At 42.2% G+C, this 15998-nt stretch overlaps 1 protein-coding gene across 5 annotated transcripts in view; it reads right to left on the reverse strand.

Annotated features, from left to right (window-relative positions):
- Positions 1-2162: 2162 nt before the first annotated feature.
- The window catches only part of Ggnbp2 (gametogenetin binding protein 2), a 40872-nt gene continuing 27036 nt past the window's right edge, over positions 2163-15998 (reverse strand). For 4 of the 5 annotated variants that reach the window (XM_042691795.1, XM_042691794.1, XM_042691792.1 and 1 more), the window contains 6 exons: positions 11740-11934; positions 7494-7641; positions 6704-6829; positions 6478-6626; positions 5510-5731; positions 2163-2802 (listed from right to left, as the gene is read on the reverse strand). In XM_042691795.1, the coding sequence (XP_042547729.1) occupies positions 2599-2802; positions 5510-5731; positions 6478-6626; positions 6704-6829; positions 7494-7641; positions 11740-11934 (1044 nt within the window). In that variant the 3' untranslated portion in view covers positions 2163-2598. The remainder of the gene's footprint in view (positions 2803-5509; positions 5732-6477; positions 6627-6703; positions 6830-7493; positions 7642-11739; positions 11935-15998) is intronic. The other variant, XM_042691793.1, reaches the window with a different exon arrangement.

A 15998-nucleotide genomic window follows, 5' to 3' on the forward strand; every position in this document is an offset into this window, starting at 1 on the left:
GCCGCGGCCCCGCCCTTCCGGCCCCGCCCCTCCGCGGCCCCGCCCCGGCCCGCGCGCGAGGGCCGCCCGCCCCTCCCCCGGCTTCAGGAAACCGTATGGAGGCCGCGGTTCCGGCGCGGGCGCGGGCGCGGGCGCGGGCGCGGGCGCGGGCGCGGGCGCGGGCGCGGGCGCGCAGCTTGTCGTCTTGCTTCCAGGGTGAGCTCTTCCCCGAGAACAGTGCACTGCTCTAGGTCTCCTGCCTAGCTTCTGTCCCCAAAGTTAGAAGGGCAAATAAGAGAATTTTAGGGTGACTCCAGACGTGCGCCCCAATCTACTCGAGCAGATGGGAAGAATTTGGCCCAGAGAAGCCGTCAACGCTGAATATCCTTGAGGAAGACTCGCTCTCCCTACCCTATCTCTTGACATTTAGTAGCCAAGGGGAACTAAGTGTCAAAGAGAACACTTAGGACTTGGGGGTGTGGCTCAGGTGGCAGCTCAGCAAGACCGAGATCCTGAGTGCCAACCCTGAAATACCACCAACCCACCCCCAGGCGGGATGTCCTACTGACTTATCTCGGACACTTCTTCCTCATGTCGCCATAGTAGCATGTTTCACGACGCATACCGCAGATTTAAGTACTTACTGTATGACATGCCTGTTTAAGCACTTCGAATATGCACAACCATCCTGCGAGATAGTACCTACTTTTGAAGTGTGCTGGAGGTGGAACCCAGGAACTCAGCCAAGTGCCCTACTACTGAGCTCTATCTCCAGCCAAGTTTCTCCACATTAAAGGTAAGTATACTGGTGTAGAAAGGGCAAAGCAGGATGGGCACAGTCCAGCCAGCCTACAGAAGTGCTCCAAACATCTTCATTCCATTCTCCCTTCTTGGGTTGTTTTCAGAATTGAGCTTACTTTGTTCTCTGGCCACATAGGGTTATTTTTTTTTTTATGGGCTAAAAACTGCCTCATTTCTTCATTCTTAGTCTGGCTATCCTTCCAAAGAAAGATCTGTGAGTCTGAGCACAAGCTCATTGGTAGAGTACTTGCCCATTATTCATGAGGCTAAGTTAGAGCCTCAGTACCACAAAAAAAAACCCAGAGCTGGGAATGCAGGTGTACTCCGCTACTCCCAGAATTCAGAATTAAGTTCCAATCCAATCTTCATATGGCCCCAGTGCAGACTAAAACAAAAGCAGCCGTAGCTTTTAGGACTTTCATAGTAACACTTGACTATTCTGGTGGAGGGGGTCAGCTCATAGCAAGGGAATGCAGTCATGTTTTATAGTTTCCGGTATGAAAGCAAACAAGAGTCTGAGAAGAATCATTATTCATTTTACCTCTGTTCAAATTCTATACAACATTTAGATTTAAAAGACAACTCAGGAGGTGGACCAAAGAAATATGAAACTATGAAAACAAAATCTAAGCATCCACTGTTGCCCACTTGAAATCTTAGAAATTTGGTTTATTGGGAAAAAACAAACTTAAAATTCACTCCATACACTGCAAGAGATAACTGCCCTACTACCTGTTGGCTAGCCATGAAGTACTATCTACATGCACATACAAAGCTCTAAGGGATCTTGTTTATTGTGCTATTTGACTTGGCCTTGTAAGTGGCAGCAAAATGCTGCTCCTGGGAAAACATCTTCAGTATTCAGGATAGCTTGTGACAGCAGTGACTTTACTGGTGGAAAACAGATAAGGATGTATATGCATTTATACAGATAACAATGCAGGCAGTTCTCAGTGCATCCTTCTGATCCCCATCACACATGCTGAGTAATTATTATCCAACAATTCCTGGCTGAAATTCTGCTACATTTTGTTTTTGTTTTCATTAGCTTCTAAGTCCATATAAACCTCTGAATGAGATTTTTTTTTTTTTTTTTGGGTTACCTCTTAAGAACTTTTATAGAGCAATTAAAGTCCATGAGAAAGTAAAATGCTAGCCAGTATTTAAAGGTATTGCAGCAAATTTATTCTTTCAGAACAAGATTAAAAACTGCTTTTTTGGTTGTTAATAACTCTGATCAAGTGAAGAACTTTTAGTCTTCAACAATCTGTATCTCTATTCTCATTTGCTCCGTATCCTCTGTCCATCAACAGTACCAAGATCACAAGTGGCAAATACTAATATACTGCCATACATTAAGTGGAAACATGTACACCAAATTCTACTGTGCGTATTAATAAATATTCTTTATTTTAAATTTTGCACATTGCGCTTTAACATTACATCCAAACATTTCGCAAGTGGATGTCTACTTTGTAAAACCATATATTCAGCTCATTGTCATTTCTGTACAGAAGTATAAGTACAACATTACTTTGCCACTAAGTTGCTTTAGTAAGTCTCACAAGAAGAGAAACATTTAATGAAAAGAGATGGCTTAAATCATATGGCAGGCCTGCACAGCCACGCAACTAAAGACACAAGCCTGAAGAAAGAACAAACTAATGAGGTTACCTCCACCGTCTCCCAAAACAAGAAAGAATCACATTGATTTTAAGATAAAATTTTGCCATAAGTCACTAAATTAAGAGTTTTTGAAAGAGAAGGCGCAGTAGTCATCTTGAGTGTTTCATTGAAAGACAGAGCTATTTTATTTATTTAATTTGCTCCAGCCGTTGTCAACAAGCCACTACAAATGGGCCTCTTGTGGTCATTTAAGCGGCAATATTTATTAAATTTCTCCTTCAGATGCTGTCGGTATTGTTCTCTATTGCTGTAGAAAGATTGGTTATTAGCCATAAATGACTGTATTTCATCTTGTGAGATAAAGATTTCCTCATCTGAAGTACATTCAGATTCATCCTGCAAATTAAAGAAGCAGTTAAATGCATTATTTAGAGAATGCAAAATGCTAAGCCCATAGAACACAGCTAAGCTAAAAATTGAAGTAGCCTAGCTTCTTAGTTTCAGTTCTGTCACATAAAGCCTTGGACTTGTTGAAATAAGAATTATGTCACCCTAAAAGGGCACCGGTGTGTCATGCTTGCAATCCTAGCTACTCGGGAGGCTGAGATCTGAGGATCACGGTTCAAAGTCAGCCTGGGCAGGAAAGTCCATGAGATTCTTATCTCCAATTAACCACCAGAAAACTGGAAGTGGTGCTGTGGCTCAAGTGGCAGAGTGCTTGGCTTGAGTTGAAGAGCTCTGGGACAGTACCCAGGCCCAGAATTCAAGTCCCATGACCACCCTCCTCCCCCTACCCCACCCCTCAAAAGAAATGCGTCATCCTGTCTTTTTTTTTTTTTGCTAGTCCTGGGGTTAAACTCAGGGCCTGGACACTGTCCCTGAGCTTCTTTTGTTCAAGGCTAGTACTCTACCACTTAAGCCATAGCACCACTTCTGCCTTTTTCTCTTTATATGGTACCGAGTAATCAAACCCAGGGGTCACGCATGCTAGGTAAGCACTCTACCACTAAGCCACATTCCTAGCCCCTGTCATTCTGTCTTAGAAAGTAATATAGATTACTTATAATATAAATTAAACTCAACTTGGTTTAAAACATGGAATTGACAATTTATCCTAGATTCCTACAACAAAATTGTGTCACCACATTACTGACTTTTAAAAATGACCAATTATCCACGTGTGGTGGCTCACACCTGTAAATCCTAGCTTCTCAAGAGGTGGAGATTTCTGCCTGAGACCACCTCAGGCAGAGAAGTTCACAAGACTTCATTTCAAGTAGTAATAAAAAAGCTGAAAGCAGTGGCATGTACTTGTTATCCCAGCTAAGAACTAAATAGAAGGATCTCAATTCAATAGCAGCCCAGCAAAAAGTAAAAACCTTACGGGGGGGGGGGGGGGTGCGGAGAGGGGGGGAAGCAGCAACAAGGGCAAAAGATGTATTTCAAGTGGTATTACACCTGCCTGGCAAACACAAAGCCATAAACCCAAACCCAAGCACTACCAAAACACAGCAATAACAAAAAAACCACCATGATTATAGATGTAACTAGTTAGCAATACCTAATTTATCTCTAGCTGACATGCTGGTGAAAGTTTTGTCTCTACAAACTAAGGTAACTTTTTTAACTTAAAAAGTTACAGAAGGGCTGGGAAGGTGGCTCAGTGGTAGAGCGCTTGCCTTGCATGCTCGAGGCCCTGGGTTCGATTCCTCAGCACCACATTAAAAAAAAAAAAAAAACGGAAGTGGTGCTGTGGCTCAAGTGGTAGAGCGCTAGCCTTGAGCTGAAGAGCTGAGGGACAGTGCCCAGGCCCAGAGTTCAGGCCCCACGACCGGACCCAAAAAAAAAAAAGTTACAGAGCTCCAAAAAGAAATGTACTCTTTACCTGATTTATGTAACTGTAAACCCTCTGTATATCACCTCTATAATAACAAGTTTTTAAAGAAAGTTACAAGCCAGGCGTCAATGGCTCACATCTGTAATCCTAGCTACTCAGAAGGCTGAGATTCTGAGCAGAGAAGTCCCATGAGACTCTTCTCTCCAAAAAACTACTCAAAAAGCCAAAGTGGCACTGTTGCTCAAGTGATGAGAGAGCTAGCCTTGAGCACAAAGAGGCTCAGGGACAATGGCCCAACCCTGAGTTCAAGCCCTAGGACCAGCAAAGTTACAGAGCATTACCAGTAAACTATAACACACACACACACACACACCGGAACACACACCCCGAGTATTCCAAAGGATACTAAACAACAGAATGCTGATTATAGAAAAGACACACATACCGGAGTACACACACACACACACACACACACACACACACACACGAGTATTCCAAAGGATACTAAACAACAGAATGATGATTATAGAAAAGATATCAGTCAGGGCTGGGAATGTGGCTTAGTGGGTAGAGTGCTTGCCTAGCACGCATGAAGCCCTGGGTTCCAATTCCTTAGTACCACATAAACAGAAAAAATCAGAAGTGACACTGTGGCTCAAGTGGTAGAGTGTTAGCCTTAAGCAAAAGCAGCTCAGGAACAGTGCCAAGGCCCTGAGTTCAAGCCCCAGGACTGGCAAAAGAAAAAAGAGACATCAATCTCCTCCCAGCACAATACACATATACTATGCACTGGGTAGTCACATGAAATCCAATGTAATGCATCTAAAGTCACAGTACCAATTAAAGTATTTTCCACACTCAGTTATGCCTTTATCCTACACAATTCCTAATGGGAATAATCTAGAATACAAGCTTTAGTTGAGATTCTATACCTTTCCTGGTCTGGAATAGTGGCTATCATAAATTGCCACTCAGACAAAATTTGCTTAAACAGCCTCCTTCAAAGAGGCAGGTGGTTAGACGTGATGATACCCCTCCCCTTTCTAGTATGTTTACCCAACTAATGTCTGATAGCACCGAGACAAAGGAGAACAAAAAAATGTGTTCCAGAGAAGCTGCATCAAATGGAAGAACAGAAATGCAGGCACTAAAACATAATGGAATACTATCTTCTTTATTTCTTAGAAGCCCCTCACTATGCCCCATCTGAATGAAACCTTCAGTTACTATCCCCACATCTATAGTAATATATCGTAGATTACTTACGAGGAGTTCAACTAAGCTCTTGGCACCTTTTCCAGAATCAGGACCAAATGATGTTTCTGTGGGTTCTGCGAACCAAGGCAATGGCTGCCCACCCTTTTCAGTGCTACAACAGCTTTCAGGATGTGCATCTTTGGTCTTATCGCGGTGAAACACTGTGTGCACGGTATTTCCTGAGGTCTCTCGATTACCTGGATCTGTAATACAGCCTCCAAGCTTTTGGATCTAAAACCACAGTGAAAGATTGCCCAGGTAAAAAGGCAGCAAATAATACTAATTATTATGCAAAGGAAAATAAGCACACACAAATGTTTTAGAAAACAACCAAGTTGCAGGCTAGCCCCTAGGCTCCAAAGCAAGACAATAATAACAAAACAAACAAAATGCCCTACTTTTGTTAAGTCTTAGAAGGAACAATGAGTAACAAAGCCACTGACACATTCTACATGCTACACTAGCTAATCTGCGCTCTTTCACCTTCATAGGCCTAATATGCTAAGGACCACTGTTGCCATTTTGCAAATGGGAAAACTAAACAAACTGCTTAAGATTACAGAGCTAAGTTAAATTTAAACTATTATGAAAATAAGTAAGATTTATGACTCACATTACCATGTGAGTTTTGGACAAATAACTCATCCCTTTTCCCCAACACACACACACACACACACACACACACACACGCGCGCGCACGCACACACGCACGGTGAACAGAGTAAAGGAAATACATAACATACTCACCTAAAAAATTTAAGTTCTAGCAGCTAAACTACACTTGCCATGTCTAAGAATACAGTTTCAAATAACTCATCCCTTTTCCCCAACACACACACACACACAATACAGAGCAAAGGAACTACATAACATACTCACCTAAAAAATTTAAGTTCTAGCAGCTAAACTACACTTGCCATGTCTAAGAATACAGTTTTCAACAGCTAAAGTTTAAAATCACCCGTTATAACACTTACATGTTCATCACATTTTAAAATCTTGCTTTTCTTTTTCTTCTTTTTATTTTTGCCTTTTGTGTTATTCTCTTCGGAATTTGCCCAGCATTCAACACAACTATCACCATCATCTTCTTTGTCTTCGCAGTGATGAACACAGGAATCATCACCTGCAAAAGTCAATAAACCTTATTTATGACCTTAAGTCAGTCAAGTAGTAGAATGAGGAACTCTAATCTAAACCTACCATGTTCATCATGATTACAAATGCCTTCAGTGCAGGCAACATCCGAACCTTCTCGAGAGCCTGTTTCACTCCCTTCCATGCTAGATGAATATCCACAATCACTACCATTACAGTGCGGAGATGTGCCTGAGAAAAAAACAGATGAAGTTATCATTAATGTAGAACAACCAATGGGACCATAGAAAAATTTCAAAATTGATCACTTAATGACAGGGGAGATATACACTAGTGAAAATATGATTAAGGGGTTACAACTTTTTGTTAAACAAAAATCAGAAAACACAGAGAGAAAGATATTTGACTAAAATGCATGTTATCTGGGGGCTAAAAAAGAATTTTTTAATTCCAAAATCCTCAAAAGTTCTTACATTTAAGAAAGAACCGTGGGCTGGGAAGGTGGCTCAGTGGTAGAGTGCTTGCCTCGCATGCATGAGGCCTGGGTTCGATTCCTCAGCACCACATAAGCAGAAAAAGCCAGAAGTAGAACTGTGGCTCAAATGCTAGAGTGCTAGCCTTGAGCTGAAGAGCTAAGGGACAGTTGCCCAGGCCCAGCGTTCAGGCCCCACGACAGGCAAAGAAAGAAAAGAAAGAAAGGAAGAAAGAAAGCGAGAGAAAGAAAGGAAGAAAGAAAGCGAGAGAAAGAAAGGAAGAAAGCGAGAGAAAGAAAGAAAGAAAGAGAGAAAGAAAGAGAGAGAAAGAGAAAGGAAGGAAGGAAGGAAGGAAGGAAAGAAGGAAAGAAGGAAAGAAAGAACCAAATTTAAGAGTTAATTTTTAAAATGAAATTACTTACCTTTCTTTATTTTAGGGGATCCCAAAAGATTGCCACTGCTAGGACAGGTACATGATGTATTTTCATTGGTAACAATTACTTCTACACAGCCATTACCATCTTCAGTGCTGCCACAGGCTTTGCAGCTATTTTCTATGAAGTCTGCTTCCTGTAAGGATCACATTAGGAGATATTAAACATTAGGAGGTATTATACCTCCATAACGGCTACATTTATTAATTTATTTAATTAGATAGGAGTTACAATATCATCAGGAAAAATCACTAACCCACTTCAAGACTGTGAACCAATCAATGGAAAGTCGTTAAGAGTTAATGCCAGGTACTGGTATAGCTCACACCTGTAATCACAGCTATTCAGGAGGCTGAAATCTGAGGAATAAGGTTCAAACCCAGCCCAGGCAAGAAAGTCCGTGAGACCCTTCAATTAACCACATTTTAAAAAAAGGGGAAGGGGGCTGGGAAGGTGGCTCAGTGGTAGAGTGCTTGCCTCGTATGCGTGAGGCCCCTGGGTTAGATTCCTCAACACCACATAAGCAGAAGTGGTGCAAGCAGAGCTGTGGCTCAAGTGGTAGAGCACTAGCCTTGAGCTGAAGAGCTCAGGGACAGGCCCTAGGCCTAGAGTTCAAGCCCCACAACTGACCAAAAAAAAAAAAAAAAGCCAGAAATAGAGATGCTGCTCAACTGGTAGAGTATCAACCTTCAGCAGAAAAGCTGAGGGACAGCACCAAGTCCTGAATTCAAGCCCCAGAACCAGCACACACGCACAAAAGTTAATGGTACCTCAGCCAGGGTAGAAAATGTGTCACACACACACACACACACACACACACACACACACACACACACACACACACACACACACACACACACACACACACAGCTAATGGTACCAAACAAATTTAGGTGCTATCTCCAGGTGTACTACACACACACACACCCCTAATAGTACTACACACACACACACCCCTCTCTAATGGTACCAAACACACACAGCTAATGGTATACACCCACACACACCCCTCCCTAATGGTACCAAACACACATAGCTAATGGTACCCAAACAAATAATTTAGGTGCTATCTCCAGGTGTACAACACACACACACACCCCTATGGTGACACACACACACACACACACACACACACACACACACACACACACACACACACACACACACACACACACACACACACACACACACACACACACCTCTCCCTAATGTTACCAAATTTAGGTGCTATCTCCAGATGTGATCACTAAGAGTGTTCTCTAGGTAATAACTACTGCTAACACTTGGATGGTATTTGCCTTTTTCATGTATTTTTACACTCCAGTAATGGTGTCTTAACACAAATCAAGGCAGCATCAACCAATGTCGTAAAAGTTACAAAATTCCTCACTGTCAAATATGTTCAGCAAAAATAAATAAAAGGGTATTTCAGTAGAACTGATGAAGCAATAAAAACATTAATTTCACTAAATATCAATTGTGAACAGAAGTGTTTTAAATAGTCTGTGGCAGATGGGAAGTATGCTAAAAGCACCAAAACAGTCCTCTTAAGGAAAATTACTTGCACAAGTAAGTTTCAATTTTTTATTACTATTATTGTTCATTACTTGTGCGAAGGGTGCTTCATTGTGGTAATTTCCATACATTTAAGCAACATATCCTTATCACGCACTTTTCATGAACCGTTACTCCCTTTTTCTTTAAACAATCTCAGTAAGTTTCATTGTTAAATCTTTATATATGTGAATAAACCACGCTAACCACATTTAGTCCCATTCTCCCCCTCTTCACATTAGTCCTGCCCCTTCCCACTGGAGCCCACTTCTCCATTTCAGCCTGTTTTACTTCCTTTCTTTCTTCTTCTTTTTTTTAGTGTGTACTAATTGAACTCAGGTATTTCACTATTTTTTTTTATTTCTGTGCCAGTTTCTTTTGCTCAGGATTAGCAGTCTACCACTTGAACCACAGTGCCACTTACGACTTTTTCCGAGTAGTTTTTTGGAGATAAGTCTGACAGACATTTTTCCTGTCCAAGCTGGCTTCAAACCACTATCCTCAGATCTCAGCCACCTGGGTAAATAGGATTACAGGCATGAGCCAACTGGCACCTGGCTTTAGTTTTTATGTATTTATGTATTTGCCAGTCCTGGGGATTGAGCTCTGGGCCTAGGGCTCTGTCCCTGAGACCCTCTGGGTACAAGGCTAGCACTCTACCCTAGTTTGATTTTAAAATTAAGGTCTTGCTGCTACTAGACTGACTCTTAACTCTCACTGTATCCACCTCATTAGTGTCTATGATTATAAAAGCCTACACCACCATGCTTGGTAGGCTTATGATTTTTAAATAAATAAAAAATAACATCAAATTCTTCCAATTTATTTTATAATACAGTAGACATTAGTAAGTATAACCTGCATTAAAAAAAAGCTCATTGGGCACTTAATTTTTTTTCTTTTTTGGTCAGTCATGGGGCTTGAACTCTGGGCCTGGGAGCTGCCCCTGCGCTCTTCAGCTCAAGGCGAGCGCTCTACCATTTGAGCCACAGCGCCACTTCTGGTTTTCTAGTGGTTTATTGGAGATAAGTGTCTCACAAATTTTCCTGCCCGAGCTGGCTTTGAACCGCAATCCTCAGATTTCAGCCTCTTGAATAGCTAGGATTATAAGCATGAGCCACCAGCGCCTGGCTCCTATTTCTTTTTTTGGGGGGGAGGGGGGTCCAGTCATGGGGCCTGAACTCTGGGCCTGTGCGCTGTCCCTCAGCTCTTCAGCTCAAGGCTAGCGCTCTACCACTTGAGACACAGCGCCACTTCCGGCTTTTTTCTTTTTGCTTATGTGGTGCTGAGGAATCAAACCCAGGGCCTCATGCATGCAAGGCAAGCGCTCTACCACTAAGCCACCTTCCCAGCCCCTGGCTCCTATTTCTTTAAGGGCTTCACACTTACTACATAGACTGAAGCCAGCACTTCCAGACCTTTTTGCTCTACTTTTCAATTAGGTCCCATGTTTTGCCCAGCTTGGCTATGGTCACTTTCCACATATCTGGGATGAAGCCAGGTACCACTTCACCCAGCTTTTTCTCTGCTGAGATGGGGTTTCATCAACTATTTCCCCAGGCTGCCTGAAACTACAATCCTCTCAGCATCTGTCTTCCAAGTAGCTAGAATTAGGTGTGAACAGAGGCATAAATCTAGGCTTTAATTTTAAAACTTTACAGTTAAGCTGGGTGCCATGACTCACACTTATAATCCTAGCTATTCAGGAGGCTGAGAACTGATGGTCAGTGTGAAACCTGCCTAGGCAAAAAAAAGTCCATGAGACTGGTTTCCAATTAAATACCAAAAAGATAGAAGTAGAGCTGTGGCTCAAGTGGTAGAGTCCTAACCTTAAGCAAAAAAAGGCACTGGTAGCTCATGCCTACAATCTTAGCTACTCAGAAGGCTGAGATCTGAGAATCAATGTTCAAAGCCATCCCTGGCAGGAAATTCCATAAGACGCTTTGACCAACACACACAGACACCACAACTGTAAAGATACTTTGTGATCAAAACATTGAAAACTCAGGGCTTAGTGATAGAGTGCTTGCCTAGCATGCATGAAGCCTTGGGTTTAATTCCTTTGTATTACATAAACAGAAAAAGCCAGACACTGTGGCTCAAGTAGTAGAGTGCTAGCTAGCCTTGAGCAAAAGAAGCTCAGGGACAGTGTCCAGGCCCTGAGTTCAAGGCCCAGGAGTGGAAAAAAAAATTCAGAACAGTGCCAGAAGCCAGGAGCTCACACCTATAATCTTAGCTACTCAGAAGGCTAAGCTATGAGGATTAAGGCTCAAAGTCAGCCTGGGCAGACAAACCCAAGATGCTTATTTTCAAATAACCAGCAAAAAGCCAAAAGCAGAAGAGCTACTCAAGTGGCAGGGCACCAGCTGTGAGTCAAAATGGCAAGCGAGAGGACGAGATCCTGGGTCCAAGCTTCAGAACAGGCACACACACACACAAAACTGAGAATTGCTTTTGGTCACAAACAGAAATAACACTCTGCATATTGTGCTTTAACAGCATGAAAGAGTCAAGAAAAGAGATAACACTATCTTCATAAAATGCATGACATTGACTATCCTGGGGAAAAAAGACAGTACACTAACTACAGGAGGTCATATATAAAAAAGCATAATAAAAATGCCCAAATCAATCAAAAATAATACCTATACACTTATGAGTTGATATTAAGGAATACTACCTTCTCTTGGCTTACTTCTTTTTCATCTGCTGTTTGTAAGGAAGTAGGAATATCACACACACACTTGTTTTTTCGTCTATTTTTCCGTTTCTGGCGTTTCTTTTCTTGCTTGAGTTCTCTTACTCGTTCCTCTTCTGAAAATTCCTCACAAAGTTGTTCCAAGCGACTAATACCCTGTACTTTTTCAACAGTCATCTATTATAAAAACAAATATGAAGAAAAAAAAACAAAAAAAGAAAAAAAATATGAAAGTGAATGTTACTTACAATATCCTTTATTGTTCCACAGGAATTCTCATTTGTTAATTTTGTTCGGTAGTACTGAGGTTTGAACATAGAACCTAGCACTTACTAGGCAGGTCCTATTAACCACACCTCTAGCCTCATTTATTAAACTTAAATTTTATCAAACACATCCATGTAATGTTTCATGCTACAATTTAATTAGAGTATTCATAAAGGATCTTTTTTTTTTTTTTTTTTCTGGGCCTGGGTACTGTTCATGAGCTCCTTTTTGCTCAAATCTAGTACTTTATCACTTAAGCCAGCTTTTTCTAAGTAGTTTATTGGAGATGAGTATGTGTCTCACGGAATTTTCTGCCTGGGCTGGCTTCCAACCACAATCCTCAGGTCTTAGCCTCTTGAGTAGCTACGATTGTAAGTATGAACCACCAACACTACTCAGCTCCATAAAGAATCTTAAACTTTTTTTTTTTGCAGTGCTGATGATCAAACCCAAGAACTTGCACATGTTTTGTTAACTTGGATAGTGGCAAACTAAAAAAAATCTATTCAGAAAGTCAATACACACTCTTTGTGAGAAAGATATACTTAGACACATACCTACGAACAAACAATATTCTAATTTCAACATCACCATTATTAGATCATTATTAGATAGTGTCACAACTATCTTCTCAGATTTCTCAGATGATTTTTATCTTTTTTTGTTTTTGTTTTTGGGTCTGGTTGTGGGGCCTGAACTCTGGGCCTGGGCGCTGTCCCTCAGCTCTTCAGCTCAAGGCTAGCGTTCTACCACTTGAGCCACAGCGCCACTTCCGGCTTTTTTTCTTTTTTTTGCTTATGTGGTGCTGAGGAATCGAACCCAGGGCCTCATGCATGCAAGGCAAGCGCTGTACCACTGAGCCACCTTCCCAGCCCCGATTTTTATCTTTTTTGAGACAGGGTCTAAGTTAAACAGACTACAGGCTCCTGATACTCCTGCCTAAGCCTCCAAGTACTGAAATTATGGGCATTCGCTGTCATGCCCAAAAATATTCTAAGTTTAAAAAAGCAGAATGGAAGCCTGTGCCAGTGGCTCACGCCTGTAATCCTAGCTACTGAGGAGGCTGAGATCTGAGGATCGTGGTTCAAAGCCAGCCCAGGCAGGAAAGTCTGTAAGACTCTTATCTCCAATTAAGCACCAAAAAAGCCCAAAGTAGAGCTGTGGCTCAAGTGGTAGAATGTTAGTCTTGAGCAAAAAAGCCAAGTTCAAGTCCTAGGATCGCACAAAATAAATACAAAGAAAATAAACCATTAACTCATTCCTCCAAATAACGAAAAGACTACTTAGCCTGGCTGGATGATTTAATCTCTGAAGGTACAAACATAGAAGAGGAAAAAAAAAATGCTTACTGAAAACTGTTAAAACTCTGCCCAGCCAAACACTGGTGGCTCACACCTACAATCCTAACTACACAGGAGACTGAGATCTAGGGATCACAGTTCAAAGCCAGCCTGGACAGGAAAATCCATGGAACTCTTATCTCCAATTAACCCCCAGAAAACCAGAAGTGGAGCTGTGGCTCAAAGTGGTGGAGCGCTAGCCTTGAGTGAAAAAGCTCAGGGACAGCACCCAGGTTCAGAGTTCCAGCCACGCAACCAACAAAAATAAAAAAATAAAAATAAATAAAACTCTGTCCACTGAAAACTATTAAAACTCTTCTCAGACTTTTCAGAACAGTGTTCCTAGATGGGCTTCAGAATAAAATTTCATCCCATTTTCAAAAGCATCGTAGCCCAATGAAAAGAGATGCAAATATGGCTTGATATACACCAAATATTCATTAGCCAAATATTCTATAGAATATGAATTTAAAAAGGTTAAAATACAAACTCAATAATGGCATTATAAAAAGCTTCCAATGTTCTTTTAAAAGTAATTCTTGGGCTGGGAAGGTGGCTCACTCATAAGAGTGCTTGCCTTGCATGCATGAGGCCCTGAGTTCCATTCCTCAGCACCACATAAGCAGAAAAAGCCGGAACTGGTGCTATTGCTCAAGTGGTAGAGTACTAGGCCTTGAGCTGAATAGCTGAGAGACAGCACCCAGGCCCAGAGTTCAGTCCTCATGACCGACAAAAGAAAAAAAAAAAGTTCTTGCCAGGCACCAGTAGCTCATGCCTGTAACCCTAGCTACTCAAGAGGCTGAGATCTAAGGATCACGGTTTAAAGCCAGCGCGGGCAGGAAAGTCTGTGAGACTCATTTTATCTCTAATCAACTACCAGAAAACTGAAAGTGGAGGGCAATGCCCAGGCCCAGAATTCAAGCCCCACAACTGACAAAATAAAGTTTTTTTTTTAAAAGTAGTTCTTGCCAGGCGCCAGTGGCTCATGCCTGTAATCCTAGCTACTCAGGAGGCTGAGATCTGAGGATCATAATTCAAAGCCAGCCTGGGCAGGAAAGTCCGTGAAACTCTTATCTCCAATTAACCACTGGAAAATTGGAAGTAGAGCTGGGGCTCAAGTGGTAGAGCTCTTGCCTTGAGCTGAGGAGCTTAGGGACAGCGCCCAGGCCCAGAGTTCAAGCCCCATGACCAACAACAAAAAAATAGTTCTTGCCAGGCATAGTGGCTCATGCCTATAATCCCAGCTACTAAGGAAGGAGGAGATGGAAAAGACTTTTCTTTTTGCCAGTCCTGGGACTTGAACTCAGAGCCTGGGCACTGTCCCTGAGCTGCTTCTTTTGCTCAAGGCTAGCCCTCTACCACCTGAGCTACAGCACCATTTCTGGCCTTTTCTGTTTATGTGGTACTGAGGAATTGAACCCAGGGTGACAAGCACTCTCACATTCCCAGCCCAGGAAAGACTGTTATTTAATCCCAGCCAGAACAAAAAGTTTGTTAGAACCCCATGTCAATCAATAGTAGTAGTATACACCTCTTACTCGGCCCAGGCAAAATAAGACTCTATCCCCAAAATAACAAAAGTAGGAAAGGGCTGGTAGCATGGCTCAAGTGGTAGACTGCTTGCCTAGCAAGATGAAGCCCTGAGTTCAAACTCAATAATGAAAAAGAAAAAAAGAAAGAAAAATAAGGTTTTTTTCCTTCCCTGAGCTGGTGACTGAATCCAAGGTTTTGTACGTTAGGCAAATATTCTACCACTGATCCATATCCCAAACCCTAAAATAGTTCTTTTATCAATGGCGTGCATACTATATGCATTCTTTTTACTAGTATATATTCTAAAAATGAAATTCATAGATTTCTAATTTGTGGCTTTTTCATTAGTCAGGTTTCTTTCTTTTTTTTTTTGGCCAGTTCTGGGGCTTGAATTCAGGGCCTGGGCACTGTCTCTGAGCTTTTTTTGCTTGAGGCTAGTGCTCTACCACCTGAGTCACAGTGCCAACTCTGGCTTTTTCTGTTTATATGGTGCTGAGGAATTGAACCCAGGGCTTCATGTGTGCTAGGCAAGCACTCTACCACTGAGCCACATTCCCAGCCTAGTCAGGTTTCTTATTTGCTAACTTCTACTTCTTACTCTAAGAAAATTTAAAAACCAAGGCTAGAGGAGTAACAATGGGCTGGGAAGTTGGCTCAGTGGTTGAGTGTTTGCCTCGCATGCAAGAGGCCCTGGGTTCTATTCTTCAGTACCACATAAGCAGAAAAAAGCCGGGAGTGGTGCTATGGCTCAAGTAGGAAGGTGCTAGCCTTGAGCTGCAGAGCTGAGGGACAGCACTGGTCCAAATTTCAGCCCCCATGACCAAAAAAAAAAAAAAAAAAAAAAATTGCAGGGTGGGAAGGTGGCTCAGTGGTAGAGTGCTTGCTGTGCATGCATGAGGCCCTGGGTTCGATTCCTCAGCACCACATAAGCAGAAAAGGTCAGAAGTGGTGCTGTGGCTCAAATGGAAGAGCGCTAGTCTTGAGGTGAAGAGCTGAGGGACAGCGCCCAGGCCTAGAGTTCAAGCCCCACAACTGACTTCCCCACCCCACCCCACCCCCCCACCCCCCCCCCCCGCAAAAAAGAGGAAAAACTCAGAAATC

Source organism: Dipodomys spectabilis, unplaced genomic scaffold (genome assembly GCF_019054845.1).
Source record: "Dipodomys spectabilis isolate Male_0828 unplaced genomic scaffold, ASM1905484v1 ptg000004l, whole genome shotgun sequence".
Classification (NCBI taxonomy): Eukaryota; Metazoa; Chordata; class Mammalia; order Rodentia; family Heteromyidae; genus Dipodomys; species Dipodomys spectabilis.